Source organism: Monodelphis domestica, chromosome 6, assembly GCF_027887165.1.
Source record: "Monodelphis domestica isolate mMonDom1 chromosome 6, mMonDom1.pri, whole genome shotgun sequence".
Lineage (NCBI taxonomy): Eukaryota > Metazoa > Chordata > Mammalia > Didelphimorphia > Didelphidae > Monodelphis > Monodelphis domestica.
In genome coordinates, this window is record NC_077232.1 from 154,181,798 (window position 1) to 154,200,266 (window position 18,469).

Below are 18,469 nucleotides of genomic sequence, written 5' to 3' on the forward strand. Positions count from 1 at the left end.
ATTCACTACAGTATCTCTTATTTTTCTCTGTTTTATCTAGTCAAATCCCTAAGGACACTGAAGATTGCTAGCTTTTTTTATAAATCCACTGGGTCTGACTAGATCTCCCTTTGCTTCCCATACTTTAGTGAAAATACAAGTACTAGACTGTCACATGGGCTTTGTGAGTTTTAATAGTTATACATTCTTGTCACAGAACTAGAAAATTCATACCTCTTCTTTTTTTAATCATTGTGTTTTGGAGTCCCTATCAAATAAAATGAACAAAATAAACCTCCAAAAAATAACATTCCACGTTCTTCTTATTCCTTCCTTTTCCTATCCTACTCATTTTAGTCCTACTTTCTACCTATAGTATCTCACCATGGCTTTCCAGTCCATCCTCTATAGAGCTATTTAATAATAATACTATAATTACCAAATTCACCTTCTATTTAAAAGTATTTCTCTCAAATAAATTTCCAACTGCATTTTTTTTAATTTTGTTTTCACATTGTACTCAGAAGAAAAGATATAAAATTAAATCTTATGCCTCTCCCAGAATCCTCCTCTGTTCCCATTCATGACCAGCCTCATGTTTTGAAGTTCACTTCCATTGTCTATCTCACCATATTCTGATAATAACTTTTTCCTATTGTTTTGAGATTTGCAAAGTACTTTGTAGATAAACCTTTAAGGTATTTTAGGATTCCAAATGACAGAGAGGATCTGAAATGGGGAAAATGGAGAGGAATTCAGACTTGGAAGACAGATATTGAGTTATATATAGAAAGGCTAAGGGATATGGTGAACAAAGCTCACCCCCCCAAAAAAAATACCAGACAATTCACTGGGGCCGAATATAATAGAGACAAAAATTGGTTTTACAATATGGAAGCTGCTGAAAAATAATTTCTGTAAAAAAACATGTGAACTGACCATCCAACATTCTGAAAATGTTATTCAAATCCCAAACGAGAGTTGATAGAATTATATTGTAGATTGAAACAGATTTTTGACTCTTTATTTCCCTTCTATTCCTTTTTTTAATATGGTTAATATGTGGATTTTGTTTTGCTTTACTATGTATATTTATGATAGAATTTATTTTTCTTGATTTCTAAATGGGTAGATGGAAGGGAGAAGGAGAGAGTATGGAACTGCAAATAAAATAAAATTGAATTATTTAAAGTATGGATTTTAATAAATATGCGAGTTAACTTCAATATACAGATCTAGTTATTTAATAATGCTTTAATAATAATCATCAGAGTCATGTATTCAACATAATATTAAATGTCAAGAGAGAAGCAACAAGGAAGTTGACTATAAGCTAATAGTTCTGGCACTAAATTGCAAAGCAGCCATGGGCATATCATTTAACTTATATGCGCCTCAGTTCCCTCACTTGAAAAAAGAAAGGCCAGTGATGCATTATCTTTCCCGGCTAATCTAGCTTAAAAGTCCCAGGATTTTAAGCTTCTAGAAAAAAGCTTAAAAAAAGAAATAAAAGATGAATGAAGAAACAAAGACTAGTGAAACAGAGACAAGGGGAGGATTGTCCAAACAGCTGCTCTGTGGTTAAATCTTGAATAAGGGAAGATGGATGTTAACCACAGGAAAAGTGATCAAGGGGAATGCTTGCAAAGACACACCAAAGCACAACTTCGAATGACAGGGATATGGATCAATTTCTGGGAAACAATAGGGAAAGGAGGCCAAATGGATTTGGGACAATCAGAAAAATAAATGAGTTGACTTGTTTTTTGGAGGCAGAAGAGGCAACAGGCCCTTCAAACACCAGTTTCCTAATAAAAATCAAGAAAAACCTCAGCTGTATGAGTTATGCAAAGAGACTATTGCTCTGAAATTGATTTTTTCAGCCATGTACACTCACATAGCCACCAACACCATCAAAATAGCATCACTGAACAATGTGAACCTCCCTTCTTGCTTCACCTATATCAATCTATCTAAGGGAAGAAAAATGGTAAAAGTATTTAACTAGGAAACAAATCAACATAATGGCTGATTCCTGCTTGTGATATTCCACTTCTGTCTTGGCCCACAATGTGGCCCGTGCCTAGAATGTTATTATTCATTGTCTCTGTTTCTTCAAGTTCAAGTTTATCTCCAGCACAAACCATTTCTTCATTCTACAAATTATCACCACTAGCAGGCTAGAAGAATTTTGTTTTAAGATACATATAATTTGTATTTGCTTTTCTATGTTCATGTTGCTTCTATCGAGTAAAACAGAAACTCCTTGAATGCAGCAGAGAGTAATTTTGCCTTTATATGCCCTGTGTCTAGCATGATATATAATAGCAACTTAACAAATACATATGAAATTGATTAAATTCCAAGTAAATAGAGTCAATGTGCATTTTTTACATTTTCACTTGTCTACAATCAAATGTAATAAATCCTCACAGCATTGTCACTCACAGCATTTTTTTAATAAAAACAGAATAGTTCCATTGTCTCAGAAGTAGCCAAAGTTGCAAATGGACTTCAGAGAACTATATAAAATTTAGAGCCAGAAGTGACTTCAGAGACAATCTAGAACAGCTTCCTCATTTTACAGATGAGGAATCAAAACCAGAAGTATTAAGTGTCTTTAGTGAAATCATCTAACTAGTTAGATGAGAGAGCAACTAATAGAATACACATATGGCATATATTTTTAATTAGGATGATCACCAAAAGAGGCATTACCTTTTAGAAATGAATTGTACTGTTGACTATGTTAATAGTTATCATTTTCAAGAAAAGTGCCTCAACTAAACTTCCTTTAAATTATTGCCATGAATTTGAGTGTAAATTTTATATTTGTAAAATTATATTTATAATATATATCAATATATTAAGGAAAAATACTGTCTTGGATTTTGTCTTAACTACAAAGCTATTTCCAGTGAAATGAGATCATGAAATCTTCTCCACATCTTCCTGGCAAATAATTAGCAAATGAAATACTGAATTCTTACAACGCAATATACTAAGGAATCAGAAAAAATCTCATGCAGATAAAAAGAAAATGTTTGCTCTACTTTATATGTACTATTTTAAATGACCTCAAAGGCAAAACATTTCAGATTTATTACTCTCTGCTAAAGCTCTACAGTGATACCTCATCTGAGTTCTCAGATTCTATGGCAATCATCTCTGGTACTTCCTTCAAAGTTGCAAAGGTTTCAAATAAAAGTCTAGCAAAAGGTCACATGTGGATTTTCTGAGGACCTACCTATCTAAATTTAAAGGGATTCATCCATAGTTGGTTGGCTTTTGAGGCAGAAAAACACATAAAAAACCATCTGCTAAAGCTGCTACATTGGAGTGGAGACCAATGATAAAAATGAAGTTTGAACTTTGCAGAAGAATTCAGCCTAGTGCAGTGGAAAAGCAACAAAGGAAATGGGTTCAGATATTGACTCAGCTGCTTTATGCTTGCATAATCTTGTTAAAGTTACTTAACTCTTGGGGGTCTTATTTTGTTTAATTTGTGAAACCAGGGACTACAAGATTGTTGAGGCCCTCTCTAACTTTAAATTCTGTTACCCTCTTTCATAAAAAATAAAAACCCAAGTTTCTTTCTCTATTTCATATCTTTATAATTTTCATTAGGGTGAATTTATTTTTAAGGTAAATTTCTTTTTAGGGTAAAATTCATTAGAGCTTTCATCGAGCTTTACTAACTTAGTTGTGAGACTTTAGACTAAACACTCTACTTCTATTTGCTTCTATATCCCTATTATAAAATTAATATGAAAATTATTCTGAATGAGGTAATTATAAGTATTAAACAAAATAATGTATTGAAAGTTATCAATTATAAAGAACTAAGAAGTCAATTTTTTTATTCCCCTTTGTTTGGTCATTAATGACTTTGATGCTCACCCTCCGAACTTCATCTAGCACTTTTGCTTTTTATCTGGTCAATGAAAGACAGCAGCATAGTTGAGTGGAAATGAAATTAGATTTACAGTCAGGAAACTTGGTTTCAAATCCTTACCTTCCGACATACAACCTATGTAACTGGCCTTGGTGAAGCCACTTATCCCCTCTGCTACTGGGTTTCCAAATCAGTAAAATGATAGAGTTGTCCTAGATGGTGATTAAGATCCTTTCCAACTCCCAATCTCTGATTTTACATTCTACGTGGTATGATAGTTATCTCTAAGTGTCACATCACTCCCCTCAATTAGATTATAAGTTTCATGAAGGCAGAAATTATTTTTATCGGAATTTTGTGTCTTCCCCAATACAGAGCAGAGTATTCTGTACACTGAAATCACTTATAGAAAAATCAAAGTGGCATAGCCACTTTATAATATGCAAAAAGCAGGAGTGACTAGAATGAGCAGGTGCCTATAATATGAATAACGAACTTTTATACAAAAATCTTGAGTTAAAGTGACCCAGCAAACTAATCCCTTCCACTTCTGATGATAACAGCATAAGGTCATACTTCTACCTGAAATAATCTTTTGAAGGAAATATATATGAGATAAAACTCATGTTCCTAGAGAGTATTTTTCTGTATTTTTCTCAGGTCATCTTTAAAGTAAAAAAAAAAGTTATTTAACATTCCCAACTAGCATCCAGATTAAAGGTAATTTCAATGTTTCTGTAATAAAGAAGATTTTTTTAATTGAGTTTTAAAAAATTGAAAGCCAAAACAGTTTAGTCTAAGCCCCAAATAAATAAGACCAGAAATTTGGCTAACTTTTTTACTGTTACCCACAATGCAAACTAGTAACCTGGAACACAATTTAACAATTTAAAGTTGCCCAATTAATTTTCATAATAAGTCAAATAATTCTAGAAAACACTTTTGATTGTGATCCTGTTGTAACTTTATTCTGAATTAATGTAAATATCATTTTAATTGTTTGTAATATGACAACCATTGTGCTAAGCACTGAAGCCACACAGCTAACATATGACCACCCCTGCTCTCAAGTGACTCTCTTTGTAATCAAGACAACAAATCTAGAAAAGTTGATCTGCAAGGTAGGTGGAGAGACCTGGAGATCTCAGGAATTCAATATCATAATGGCTAACAAGTCCAGTTAAATTCTTAGGATGTGTCAAATGATTGATCTTGATGTAATAACCACTCTCAGGTAGTTAGTGAGAAGTTAAAACACTAAATGCCCAAATTACTATATCAAAGAAAACATGCAACTCCATCTGACCTCTTAAAATTAAAAAAAAAAATTCAGATGTTCATTTAAGTATGAAATACAGTTAATTTTATACATTTATTTCAAAACTTTATTATTTTCTAACATGTTTGTAGCATAAATGTTTGTTCATTACAACTTGGGATTTTTCTTTCAGCCAGACAAAATAAATCTAAAATAAAATATCTAAAAATAAAGTATAATTTTTGCAAGTTATCATAGATGCATTATTTTAAAAATAAAGATGAAGAAATAAAAAATAATTCACTGGCTTTAAACAATTTCACCTAAAATTTTAAACAAAGATGACAAACAAGTAGAAAAGGAAAGAAATTTATTTTCCCTTAATGGAAGAATAAAGCATTCTATTAGTCACTAAAAGTCATTCAGGGCAAACATGTTCTTCAAAAAGTCCTCCGTGGAGACATAAGCATATCTCAAGAGAGGAACTTTGTAAAATGATTTAGCTCTAGACTTGAAAAAGTTTTCCCTCAGAGGAACACTAGAAGCTATAAAAGCCTCCATGTTCCTCATTGTAAAGAATAAAATAAAAACAGTTAGACTCTAGCTGTGATTCAACTGTCTTCACATACAAATAATTTCAATTTATCTTTTTTTCCTATGTGATATAGATGTATTATGTGTATAAAAATAAAACACCAATTAAAATGCTCTAATTTCAAAAATTAATCTTGAGAGTTTGGCAACAACTAATTTGTAAAATGTTTGTAATTTTACATAATTCTAATAAGCCTCTGTCAAATTATCACCAAATAAAATTAGAAACCTAAATCAAAATACCCTTCTCATAATAAATGAGTAAATAATGCCACCATAAATAAGTCACTGGCCTTCCTTAGCAGACCTTTCCCTCCAAACTCTCAACCTTTCCAAATGTAAATTGGCTTTTTTTTTCCCTTAACTAATCCTGAAATGAAGTCTCTTATGGGAGTTTAAAATAATCACTTGAATCTTAACATGGAAACTATCCATTTAAGTTTGTTACTTAAGAGGAAAAGAAATATTGAAAGACTTACTCCATTTTTTGGGTAAGCAATCCATCCCAGGTCCCCCATTACCGTGCGTGAGTCTAGCAAATTCACTAAAAAAAAAAGGAAAGAAGAACATCAAAATAGGAATGGAAGAGAAGTCAGTATTCTAATAGCTCTGGAACTCTGCCTAGTGTTTAAAGAATTGATATTAGATTAAGCATTCATTATAAATAGAAACATTTTGAAAGAAATTATTTCAGTGATCCCATACGGAAACTAAGTAAATATAAATATTAAAAAAATACATGCTACAAAAGCCTAAAAAAAGGTCATTCTCAATGTTTATTTATTTTCTACATGACTTTTTAAAAGAGATTCATTTTTTTAATAGGATCATGTCAGAAATTAAGACTATTTATTTCTGAGTTAAGCTGCAACCATAAGATTATGGCTCAACTCATTTCATTTTGTTCTGGAAAGCTGTTATGGAAACAATTAGCAAACAATTTACATTAAATAGCAATAAACTATTCCCAAGCTTATAACATTTTTGTGTTATTACCCAAAATCTGTAGTTCAAATAGTAAGTGTAATTAAGAAATAAATCTACACACACTTAACCAAGCCAAGTAAAGCTATTGCTGCTCTCAGGAATATTGCTACATTTAAAAGTCTGCTATATTCTTTGGCATTATGGTCATCTCTTGTTCATGGAGTTAGGTATGGTATAAAATATATCTCCTAGGGATATTTTCAGTTAAGGTAGCAATAGGGAGGGAGGGAGGGAGGGAGGGATGGATGGAGGGGGAGAGAGAGAGAGAGAGAGAGAGAGAGAGAGACAGAGAGAGAGAGAGAGAGACAGAGAGAGAGAGAGAGACAGAGAGAGAGACAGAGAGACAGAGAGGACAAAGGAGAGAAAGAAAGGGAGAGAGAGACAAGAGAGGGAGGGAGAGAGAGAGAAAGAGAGAGAGAGAGAGATGGATGGATAGATGGATGAATAGACAGACAGATCTATATCTATCTATACCCTCTATATATTAGAGATATCTTTATCACTATATATATATATACATATAAATAATGAAGAGAGATAGAAATATACAGACTATTAATTTAATTAAACAAATTACATTGTTTATTTTTTTAACTCTGTAGTATCAAGGAACAAGCTATCATAAAAAGAGCTGTCCAAAAGTAGAATGGATAGCCTTCATAGACTCTAGCTTTCTCTAATGATTACTGGATTTGTCAGCATGGTTTGTCCCTGAAAAAAAAAAAAAGGAGGAATATTTAAGTTCTATGTATAAGCAAAGGGATGGAGAGAATAAACATTTATGTGATGCCTATTATGTATCAGGTACCATGTTAAGTGCTTTTTAAAAATAATTTAGAAAGGCTGTATCTGTATCTTACTGGTCTCTGCTCCCCTCTACTCATTCAAATCCTTCAGTGTGAGATACAGCCTGGGGCAGGAGACAGATTAAAGAAACTGGACCCTGACAGAAGTAGGTCTGAATCTTGCCAGTGATACTTTTGGGTCCAGATGTATGACTTTGGGCAAATCACACACCTCTCTGGGTCTCAGTTTTTCCACTTGTAAAATGAAAGTAATTAAAATAATGGCTTCTCAGGTCACTTCCATCTCTAAAGGTGTACTGTGTACATACCTCATCCCTCAAGAAGCTTAGAGTCTAACCTAGCTATTTTCTAGAGTATCCTTTGAAATTGGGTTAATGGAGAAACAGAATTTGCTGAAATGATGCCCATGTCCACTTTAGCTATAGCATAGGGAAGCAGAAGGAATGGTTCCTCTGGATATTCTGGTCCTGAGAAATCTCAGTCTCTATCTTCAGAGGTTTTGAGAGGGAAGGCAAAAGGCATTACAAGGACAGAATGTAAGGGATTGTGGGCAGAGGTGTTTGTACATCTTACTTCTAGAGGCCATTAACCTGAGGCATGGAACTGACAGTCACTGTAGGGACCAAAAACAAAGTTTATCCTCCCAGAGAGGAAACATGGCCTCCAGGGAGGAAGGGATGTTTCTTCAGAAGTTAGCACCTTAGAGTAAAACTCCATTCACTCTAACTAGTTATTGCTCCACCAGGAGTTCATGTGCCATTTTTTTTTCCTTCTCACTTCTCCCTGGAGATTCCTTAAATCAGTCTGAAAATACCACTACCCATGATGAATTCTCATTATAAGGGCTAAATCTGGAAAGTTAAGGGGAGAGGTAAATTGAGAAAGAGAAGGGAAACAACACACACATACACAAACACACACTCTCCATTCCAACATTAAAAGAAATCAGTTAGAAACATCACTAAAACCAAATGAGAATTCTTTTTCAACTTCACAGTTTGGCATTTGTTCTATATAATTGAAGAAAGGGGATATTTTCAAACATATCAGAGTATAAGTTAACATATGAAATGAGAAGGTCCTATTTTCAACTCGGTTTATATTCTAAAATTTCTAAAAAAACATCCAGTGAAATGTGATATATGGGTAAAAGCTACAAAGATATTACTTGACACTTCATAATACATAAATCTTTATGCAGTAAATTTATCAAAAATTAATGACCTGGCTGTGTGACCCTGGGCAAGTCACTTGACCCCCATTGCCTAGCCCTTACCACTCTTCTGCCTTGGAGCCAATACACAGTATTGACTCCAAGACAGAAGGTAAGGGTTTTAAAAAAATTAATGACCTGAAGGAGAATTTATTGTTAAAATTCAAACCACAGTCACTGATCCTGAGCCATCTGATAATCCTTGTGCTAAACATTCCCATTGCTTTAGATAAAGACATCCTTTCCTTTTTACCTTTGTACTATTACTTTGCTACATTCCCACAGCATGTATGTCTAAACTAATTTTAGGACACTAGGGCAATTCTGTGTTTATTATTCATGACATGAAAGGAACACAATAGAAGAGTTGCTTATTGAAAAGGTGTCTTTTTTTTTCCTCATCTGTCAAATTAGGATAAAAATATGTATGCCATTTACTTCATGCTATTATTGTGATGAGAGGACTTTGCACACATTAAATCATGGTATAAATATTAGTCATTATTATAGATTTTATATTAAGAATTCTGGCTACTAGTTATCAGTTTTAGCCATAGCAACTCAAGAATATCATCTACTAAAGTTTAAATGAGTCCTGAATCAGTTCAGATTTAGCGGAATCAAGTCTGTGAATATTTGGTAGATAGGCCAAAGCCAATTAATCCATTGGTTCTATTATCTTGTCAGTACTACCATCATCCCACAGTTCCCCATAGAAATAAAGCCTAGAAACTCTGAGGCAAACCAATATAAGATTGAGATTTCATAGAAAAACTAACAAAGTAATACATTGTCTCTTCTAGTCACTACAAACCAAATTTATTGAATCAATGCAATGCCCATGGAAATGACATCATATCTGAGAAGTCACTGTTGGTATGATGCTCTTTTTCACTTAACTCAGCTATTAAAAATTAAAAAAAATATTAGAAAGAATTAATTTACAATTCTGAAATTTAGGAAAATGTGTCCCAAATCCATTCCTGAATTAATAAAAAGAATGTTTTCTTTTTTAAAATATGACAGTCACTAAGTATTCTCTAGGCAACAATTACAGTAATTAAATTGTTCAGAACTGTATATATGCTTGTTGTAAATTGCAATGAATGCACAAAGAATATTGATCTTCATTGTACAACTTAATTAAAACTTGTCCTGGAGAAGCCACTAATGAATGTAATTAGAAGAAATGTTTGATACCACAGAGTTACTTTGGAAGACATTAATTAGGTAAAAAAAATATAGAAAATGTTTTTAATTCATTGTCTTTCTTTTAGAGAAATTGATGCCATTAAGCCAATAGATAACCTTCCAGAATGACTTCTGTTTTTCATTGTCTAATCCTGATAAAGATAGGCTATTGTACTGATATAAGGCTTCAGTTCATCTAAAAAATTGCTCCTTCAGGGTCAATGAATATTTAGTCTGATTGTTAAAAGAATGCTTAGATCATTAAAGAGATTAGCAATAAAAATGCAATTCAGGAAACTGCTCATTGGAACCAGTAAGTGAATTGTCAATACAAATTTTATAGCTGCAAACTAATCCCCTCCCACAAAAACAAACCAAAAATGACATATCAGATAGTTTTCCATATCAATTAGACCAAGATATTTTTTTAAATATCAACCTTCATCTCTGATGCTATTTGGAATGAGGATATGAAAAAATTAAGCTGTAACAATTTAGTCTTCTATACTTCTGGAATAAATAGGGTAGGAGAGGGTTAGAAGCAGGAAAAAAGTAATGGGCATCTTCCTCACATTTGTTTATCTTTTGGTCATCAACACCTTCAACAAATAGTGTAACATTTAAAAGTAGTTGTCATAAACTGTAATATTTAAAATAGTTGGAGACATAAATTGTAAGAGTTAAAATAGTTAATGCTATAAACTGTGGTGATTAAAAGAGTTAAATGGTTGAGGATGTAAACTGTAGTGAGTAAAATAGTGGAAGATATAAATTATAGTAGATATAAGAGTGGGTGAGTAAATTGTGACCGCAGAAAATATGTTTCACTACAGTGTCTTGTTTTTAAATCAAATATAAGGTGGTCACCAGGGAATATATTCCCAATTATGAATATACCCAAGTCAACTGGGTTTTATAGAGAATTTAATTAATAATACAATGAGGAATTAAAGAAAAGAGAGAAAGAGAGAAAAAGGAAATAAGTATGAAGGGCCTTAAGCCAACATGGCCTAGACCCGAGTCTTAAGAGAGATCAGTCAGTCAGTCTTTTATCACTCACCACAAGGTCTGTCTAAGCAAGGATTCTAGTGACAGAGTCTCCTCAGAGAGAGTTCCAGCCAGAGTCCTCCTCAAAGAGCCTTCCAGCTAGAGACTGTTTCAAAGGGCCTCTCTCAAGAGCCTCCAGAGGGACAGAGTCCCCTCAGAGGAGCTCCAGCGAGACCTCCTTAGAGATTGTCCTCCAAGAGACTTCCTTCTCAAGAACCTCTCCTCAAGAGATTTTCCAAAAGGATCTTCCAAAAGGATTCTGCTTTTTCTTATATAGGGTTTTTTTTTCCTATGTCACCTCCCCTAAGTTCTTCCATCTACCAATCACAGTAGACATTTTCCAAAGGACAACCCATTCTAAAAAACACTGCTGGGTTGACAAATCCCTTTAGTAAGTTTGTACCAGAAAAAACTTCTGAATAAGTTTTCACCTCTTTGCTCCTGGCAAGTTTACAAGTTGCCTGACCTTTAATAGGTACTTAGCACCCCATTGTATTAATTCTAGAAATAGGCATTGCTTAAAGAACTTTTTGCCTCACTATAAGTATGGGCCCAAGTACCCTCATTGTTTAGCAAGGAGTTTTTTCCCCTAAAGCAGTCCTAAGTACAGGTGGAGTAGAGGTCCATTTCTGATCCAAGTAGAGTTCTCACATCCAAATGTGAAATGTTCCCAGTAGGGAATTGTTCCAATTGAGAATTCCCCAATGTGGAAATTTTTAACATTCACAAGTCTGAGAAATTTCAAGATTTACAATCCCCCCTGATGATCATTGGGAGACTAGTCTCCCCATTGATCATTTAACATAATAATTTTGTAATCCTAAATGCATTTCTAACTAGATATACACAATATTCAATTTTTCTAAGAGGAATTAGAATAGTGAGGGAGGAAATAGAAAAGAAAAGAAAGCAAAACCAATGTTTTGCTAGGCACATTGACAGAAAGCCAAATTAGGGGCAGTCCCTTTTGGCATAAATGTGTACATTTACAATAAATGTTCAATCAAAGTTCAGTTCAATCAATCATATCCAAAGTTCATTCTTGATCTTCTTAATGAAGTGTGGATTTTCTGGCATCTTTCTGCAACAATTCATTCTCTGGATTTAGGAGTTTTAAGTTTCTTTCTAGAAGATATTTTCTCGAACAAAATTCAAAGTCTTGGATATTTATAACAATACAATCTTAAACAAAAAAATCAAAATTCTTAGATTTTAAATTAAAATACAGCAGTTGACATATACTTTCTATAAATCATTGTAATAGGCATGAGAATTTAAAGCAGAGTTATGGCCTGGATAGTAGATAGATTAGGATCCTTGAAGTTACACAAGGCTGGATTAAATATAACATGTAACACTTGCCAGTTGCATGACTTTGTGCAAGTCATTTAAACTTTTTGTCTTCTCATTTGTACAGATGAAAGGATTAGACTAAATGTCCTCTTAAATTTCTTCTAGCCCTAAATCTGTTATGCCATGAAACAGGTGTGATCATCAAGGAACTTAAAATTGATCAAATAGAAATTAATTATATTAACCAACCCAAAATTTAAATACACGTAAAACATGATAGATTCAAGCAAATTTTTCTAACAAAACTTCGTTTGAATGTTTTGTTTGTGTTTAAATCTGAAACATGATTTTATTTTTGTAGGAAATTCACTATGTGAAAACAATCTTTGCTGATGGTCTATCATTTGCAAGGAGTAGATTTAGACAGTGTTCCAAGGTCCTGAAAGGAGTTAAATGACTTGTCCATAGAGGTAGGTTGTGTCTGAGGCAGGACTTCTGCACAGGCTTGCTTGATTCAGAGGCCCAACTCCCTGGGAAATACCATAGTTTCTTAGCATAAATTATTCATGGTAATTAGTTTTCTTTTTCATATGCAGATATGTTTGAGTAAGGAAGGAGTGAGAGCTGATTTTAAACCAAGGGCTTCTTTGATTGGGGGATCAGTTTTGAGTGGGAGATTTTTAGATAGTTAAATGGCAATAGAAAGAGAACAGAAAAAAAAGAAATAGGAAGAGGTAGCAAGGGGGTAGAGAAGAACAAATTGTCAGTGACCTTGTTTCTCTATCTTGTAATACCACCTGTTTCCTAGTTGCATTAACTAACCCAGGTATCATCTGGAGGCTTTTGATATATGGTATTATATATGTAGCATAACAGATATCTCCCTACACTGCTTTAAGATTTACAAATCACTTTATATACATCTTCTCATTTGGGATTCACAACAAAACTTTCAAGTGATACCACAAGTATCATTAAGCTAAATTTTCCAAAAGATAAAGAAAATGAGGACCAGAGAGGGGTTGTAACTTCTCCCTAAATTTTGGAGATGAACCAGAAACCAGATTTCTTTGACCTGTACAGGAATCTATCTACTATGCCAAAGTAACTAACACATTATCATCAAGATTGGGATGAGTAAATATATATTGATACAATTGAAGAACACTTGTGTTTTGGGGACAAAGAAAAGAACTCGTGATTATTATTCTACTCTTGATGAACAATGTAATTCTGTTTGATCCCTTAGGAATGGGTAGTTCAGCAAAAAGGAAAGGAAGAAAAGAAAATTGAATGGAATAGCACTGTAATCTATACTATAAAAACCCATATCTATTTTTCCCTCCATCTAACTTGAGATAAACTAATATTTTCAATGTCTTCTAAAGATTTAAACAATCTATTATTTTTGCAAATGTATTCTTGTCAGTTCACTTATGGTAAATTCTGAAAAACAGACAAAATTTCAGAAGTTCTGAAATATACTTGTAGCATAAGTACTAAGGATCAAAATATATGTGTATGATATCAAGAAGGGTGGAGTCCATTTAAATAATAAAAATCCAAATTCTTACTTACATAATAATAAATTGTTCTCTTTGAAATGTATATTCCTTCACAACTCAACTTCAAATTTTCTCTCTCTAGAATGGTTTTTACACTATGTGCCAGGCAAACTCAGATACTTATTGTCTCCCATATATGAAATATACTTTATTCCTCTTTTTAGTTTCTATAGTTTCTTTCTTGGCTTTTCTCCAAGTACATTCTTCTTTCTTGATTCCCTCCCCACTCAAAAGTTATTATTGTCTCTCCCAACCACAAAATTACTTCTTATTTATTTGGATGGATTTTGTATTGACTTATCTTCATGCATGTTTGGAACTCCCCTTCCCCAGCTAACATATTGGACCAAGTTGGATCCTTTCTGTCTTTGTATCTCCTGCACTTAGCATAATCTCTCCCACATAATACATTCTTGCTGAGGGAATGAATACAATTATCTTTCTTCTTGAAATAAGGAAAGAAATCACAGCTTAGAAGTGCCTGTACACCAAGTGTGTGATAGATCCTGTGATGATCAAATACAATTTATCTGCATTAAAAAGGTAGGGTTATTATACTAGAAAAGAAAGTAAAGGATACTTGAAGAATCCCTCTCTAGTCTCTAAGTAATCATGGAGAATGAAGTTTTCCTTTAAAAATTGAGGTGAGGGAAGGCAGGGAAGCTTCAATTCAAAAACAAAGAAAAGAAAGGCTCTGAAGACACAAAGGAGAATTTTGAACTATGTGGGGAACTTGAAGGGTGGCTATATATGATATGGAGGGAAAAGTAAAATGATTATTCAGATGTTAAGTAGCATACATGCAGTTATATATTAAGAAGATGAGCTAGATCCTTTGTCAATAACAGACTAAATTTGCAAAGAAATATTGATGTGTGAAAAAAGTTTTAGGTAGGATTATCAATTTTAAGCTTAGAATCTACCTAACCCAATCCTCACATTTTACCAATGAAGAACTGGTGCTCAGAGAGATTAATCAACTTCTTTAACATCACAAAGATAATAAGCAGAAGACACCAAATTTAAATTCACATCATCAGGTTTTAGATCTAGTACTCTTTCTATTCTACCTTACTGCCTTACTAGTTACTTTAGATGTGAAATAATGTCAAGGTGAGATAAAGAGTTAAGCAGTGGGAGAGTTGTTGACTCCCTAGTGAGGAAAACTGAATCAAAAAAAAATTATTAACCTTATAAGAACAATCTATAATTTCCTGTCTAAGCAACTAGAAGACCTAGTAGATAGAATGCTGGAGTTAGAGCCTAGAAGACCTGAGTTTGAATTCCAACTCACCATTTACTGACTTTTGTGACTCCAAACGAGTCACAACCTATTTCAACAAATTTCTTCCTCTATAAAAATTGTGATAACAGGCAGTTATTGTAAGGATCAAATAACATAACATTTAAAATTATTTTTACATCTTAAAGCATTATATGCACAATATTATTATGTTGATATTATATTGTCATCACTATAATTGTTTTTGTGTGGATGTTGCTTTTTTTTTCATGGTGGTAGTAGTGTTTGGTAGGGATTATTATGACATACATTCACAGGTGACAGATCTTCCCAAAAATGGCCAAACCTGATGATACTACATATATTTTAGTGATTTCCCTGGGAATTCTTAAAATTCATTCAAGTTTGGGGCAAGAAATTGATAACTATGAGAGAAAATATGTTGTGTTTTAATTATTACTTCCAAAGAAGATATTATCTTCAAAGGAAAAAAAGATTTCTAATATGAATAGTTTTATAAGAATAAATTTTTTTGAGAATGAGATTTTTTTGGAATATGGCTTTAAAATTGGAAAAATAAGATACTGAACAAAAATGAATATAGCTTTTCCTCTCTTATCTATCTATCAATCAATCTATCTATTCATCTAATAGAGTGTCATGTACAACTATAAATGTTTATAATCTATGAAGATGTCAAATGGCAGATCTATGAAATAATTAATAGAAGATGAAATACAAAAATAGGATCAATAATAAAATCTATGTCCTCAAATGTCTATGTGCAAATGAAAATGTACATATAGCAAGCACAGTTGGTAGAAATATTGAGGTATTCTCATGATTTGAAATCAGAAGAGAGCACACAAGTGGTGGACACAAAATGTGTGCAGATGAACAGAAACACAATCAGAAACATTATTTTTTCAGAGTATACTACAAATAATCTGCATGGAAAGAGGTAGGAGATGATGGGTTAAGGAAAGAGATCATAGGCTCAATATGGAGGCATTTTATAGTGCTGATAAGGAGTATAAATTATCTCATCACTTGCTAGAGTTCTAACTCTGCCAATAGCTTAGTAGTTAATAATTTATTGATTTGTTATAATAATAATTTCATCTTTTAAAAGTTAATAAATAAAATAATTTATGTATCTGATTCTTACTAGTAGGAAGTACTGGTTGATGTAGTGGAAATGATGAGAAACTTGCTGGGCACTAGGAAAAGGAAGTACAGTAGCCATTTTTTCTTGGAATTTATGAGAGTAATGGGGAAGAAAGTCATAGCCCAAAATGTGCAATTAATTTTTGGAGAAAATATATCAAATAGTTCTTAGAAATGATGGATGGGATCTAATGGGATACAATACATGAGAGAAGCTAACTTGAGAGAGAAGTGATCAATAATAATAATAATAATAATAATAACCTATAGCTAGAGAAAAATTATATGTAAAAAAGAGAAGTGATTCAAAAAGATGTTTCTTCATAGTGAAGTCATCGATTAACTTAAATTTTTAAGAGTTAAATAACAAAGATTAAAAGAAGGGTGAATAACAACAGATGAATAGAAAAATGTGTCATGGTCCTATGACAGTAATGAAGGTGTTAAAATTCTGAATAAATTGAATTGTCAAAGCAAAGTTAAGGATGACAAAAAATTGTTTCTTTGTTAGCATAAAGCTGAATTTAGGGAAAATGAGATCAATGGATTAAAGTCCCTACTCAAGTGGATTTGACAATAGCAACTGAAATGAAATAAGAACTAATTTCTCAATTTTCATTTTACTTCTTTTTGTCTGACAAGGGAAATAATCTTTAAACTGGAAAGGATAGAATGAAAATGGTTAACAGAGGATTGATTTCCTAACAAATTAAAAATAGCAAGAGAGCAACTATCTCATATGGAAAAACTCAAGTTACTCTCAAGATATCAAAAGAAAACATAGATGATATTATTGAGGTTTCCAACGTCACCAAGGAAATGCAATTGATAGAAGAATCAGGATTAAAAAAGTTCTTGAGGGTCTACATTAAATCTAACAAGAGGATATTTCATAGGAATAGATGTAAAGTCTCACCTTTGGATTAAAAAAATAAACTTCACAAGCAAAACACAGAGGCTATCAGGATGTCAGAATCTTTCACTCTGTCTTGGCTGAAAGAAATGGGGATGTTGAAGAAAAGTAGCTTCAAAAAAAGGACATAACAACTTTCCTAGAGTATTTTAAGTATTATCATGTAGAAGGAAGTGTGATAGAGACATGAGAGAGAGAGATTTTGCAGGACTTGTGAACCAAGATGCAGGGCTGGAGATCTAGCTCTAGATGTCTGTCTATCACAGAAGCAACCAATCAAACAAGTATTTATTAAGTGCCTAGTATGTGAGAGGTACTATGTTAATGTAGTATATTTTATTTGATCTTCGTGACTACTTTGGGAGGTAGGTGACATTATTATCATTTTGAACAGATGAAATTAAAGTATACACAATAAAGTGATTTGCCCATGTTCACACAGTTAGTAAGTTTATGAAACTGAATATGAATGCAGATCTTGCTGTCTCCAGGGCCAACACTGTCTCAGTGGCAACATGTAGTTTCCCTAGAACAAGGTAGGGAAATTACAGAGTTGTTTTTCATTTCATTTCATTTTCTTTGAGGGAGGTAGGGAGAATCCTGACAATTAGAGCTATACAACAGTGTAATGGGATAGATGGGGACATAGCAAGTCCCTCATTTGATAGTCTTAAAGTTACTCACAATATACAGAATATGTTGAAATAGGAATTATTTTTTGGATATGGGTTAGCAAGTGATATTCCTTCAAACTCCAAAATCCTGGGGTTCTATGATTTATCTGTAGTACCTGCATTGAATCCATGATAGAGAAATATACATATTCTGCTTTTGACTTCCACATCATCTCAGGTCTTAAATGCTCTTTGATAAAATTATTCAAAGCAATACAAATAATGAAATAGCAACTAATGCCTAGACTGAAAAATATTCACATCACAGACAAGAGTCATTGTCTCAGGAGTTCAAGTTAGAATATGGCCAACCATAAGGACAATATATACTTTATAAAAATGAATAATATCCATCAGGTTAAATTACAGATATAGAAAGTTGTCAAAATGGAAATAAATTTGTATCTCTGTTCTTTTCAGTCTTCCTTCAAAAAAATGTTATCACAATGTAGTGAAAATGCTTTAATAATTTACACTTGTCTCTAACTGTGATTTTACCCTTCTTTTATATCATCTGTAAAATTCCAGGGTTGGAGAAATTGGTATTTGGTTTCTTCCTTTCTAGTTCTGAAATGCCATAAAACTAAGAATTCATGTGCAATGAGAAATGTATCCAAAAATTATGAATCTTATACAGCTAATCA

General features: G+C 32.8%; 1 protein-coding gene across 6 annotated transcripts in view; it reads right to left on the minus strand.

Annotated features, from left to right (window-relative positions):
• Nucleotides 1-18,469, minus strand: part of EPHA5 (EPH receptor A5) — a 507,554-nt gene that overhangs the window by 468,705 nt on the left and 20,380 nt on the right. For all 6 annotated transcript variants that reach the window (XM_007496389.2, XM_056802682.1, XM_056802681.1 and 3 more), the window contains exon 2: nt 6,206-6,270. In XM_007496389.2, the coding sequence (XP_007496451.1) occupies nt 6,206-6,270 (65 nt within the window). The remainder of the gene's footprint in view (nt 1-6,205; nt 6,271-18,469) is intronic.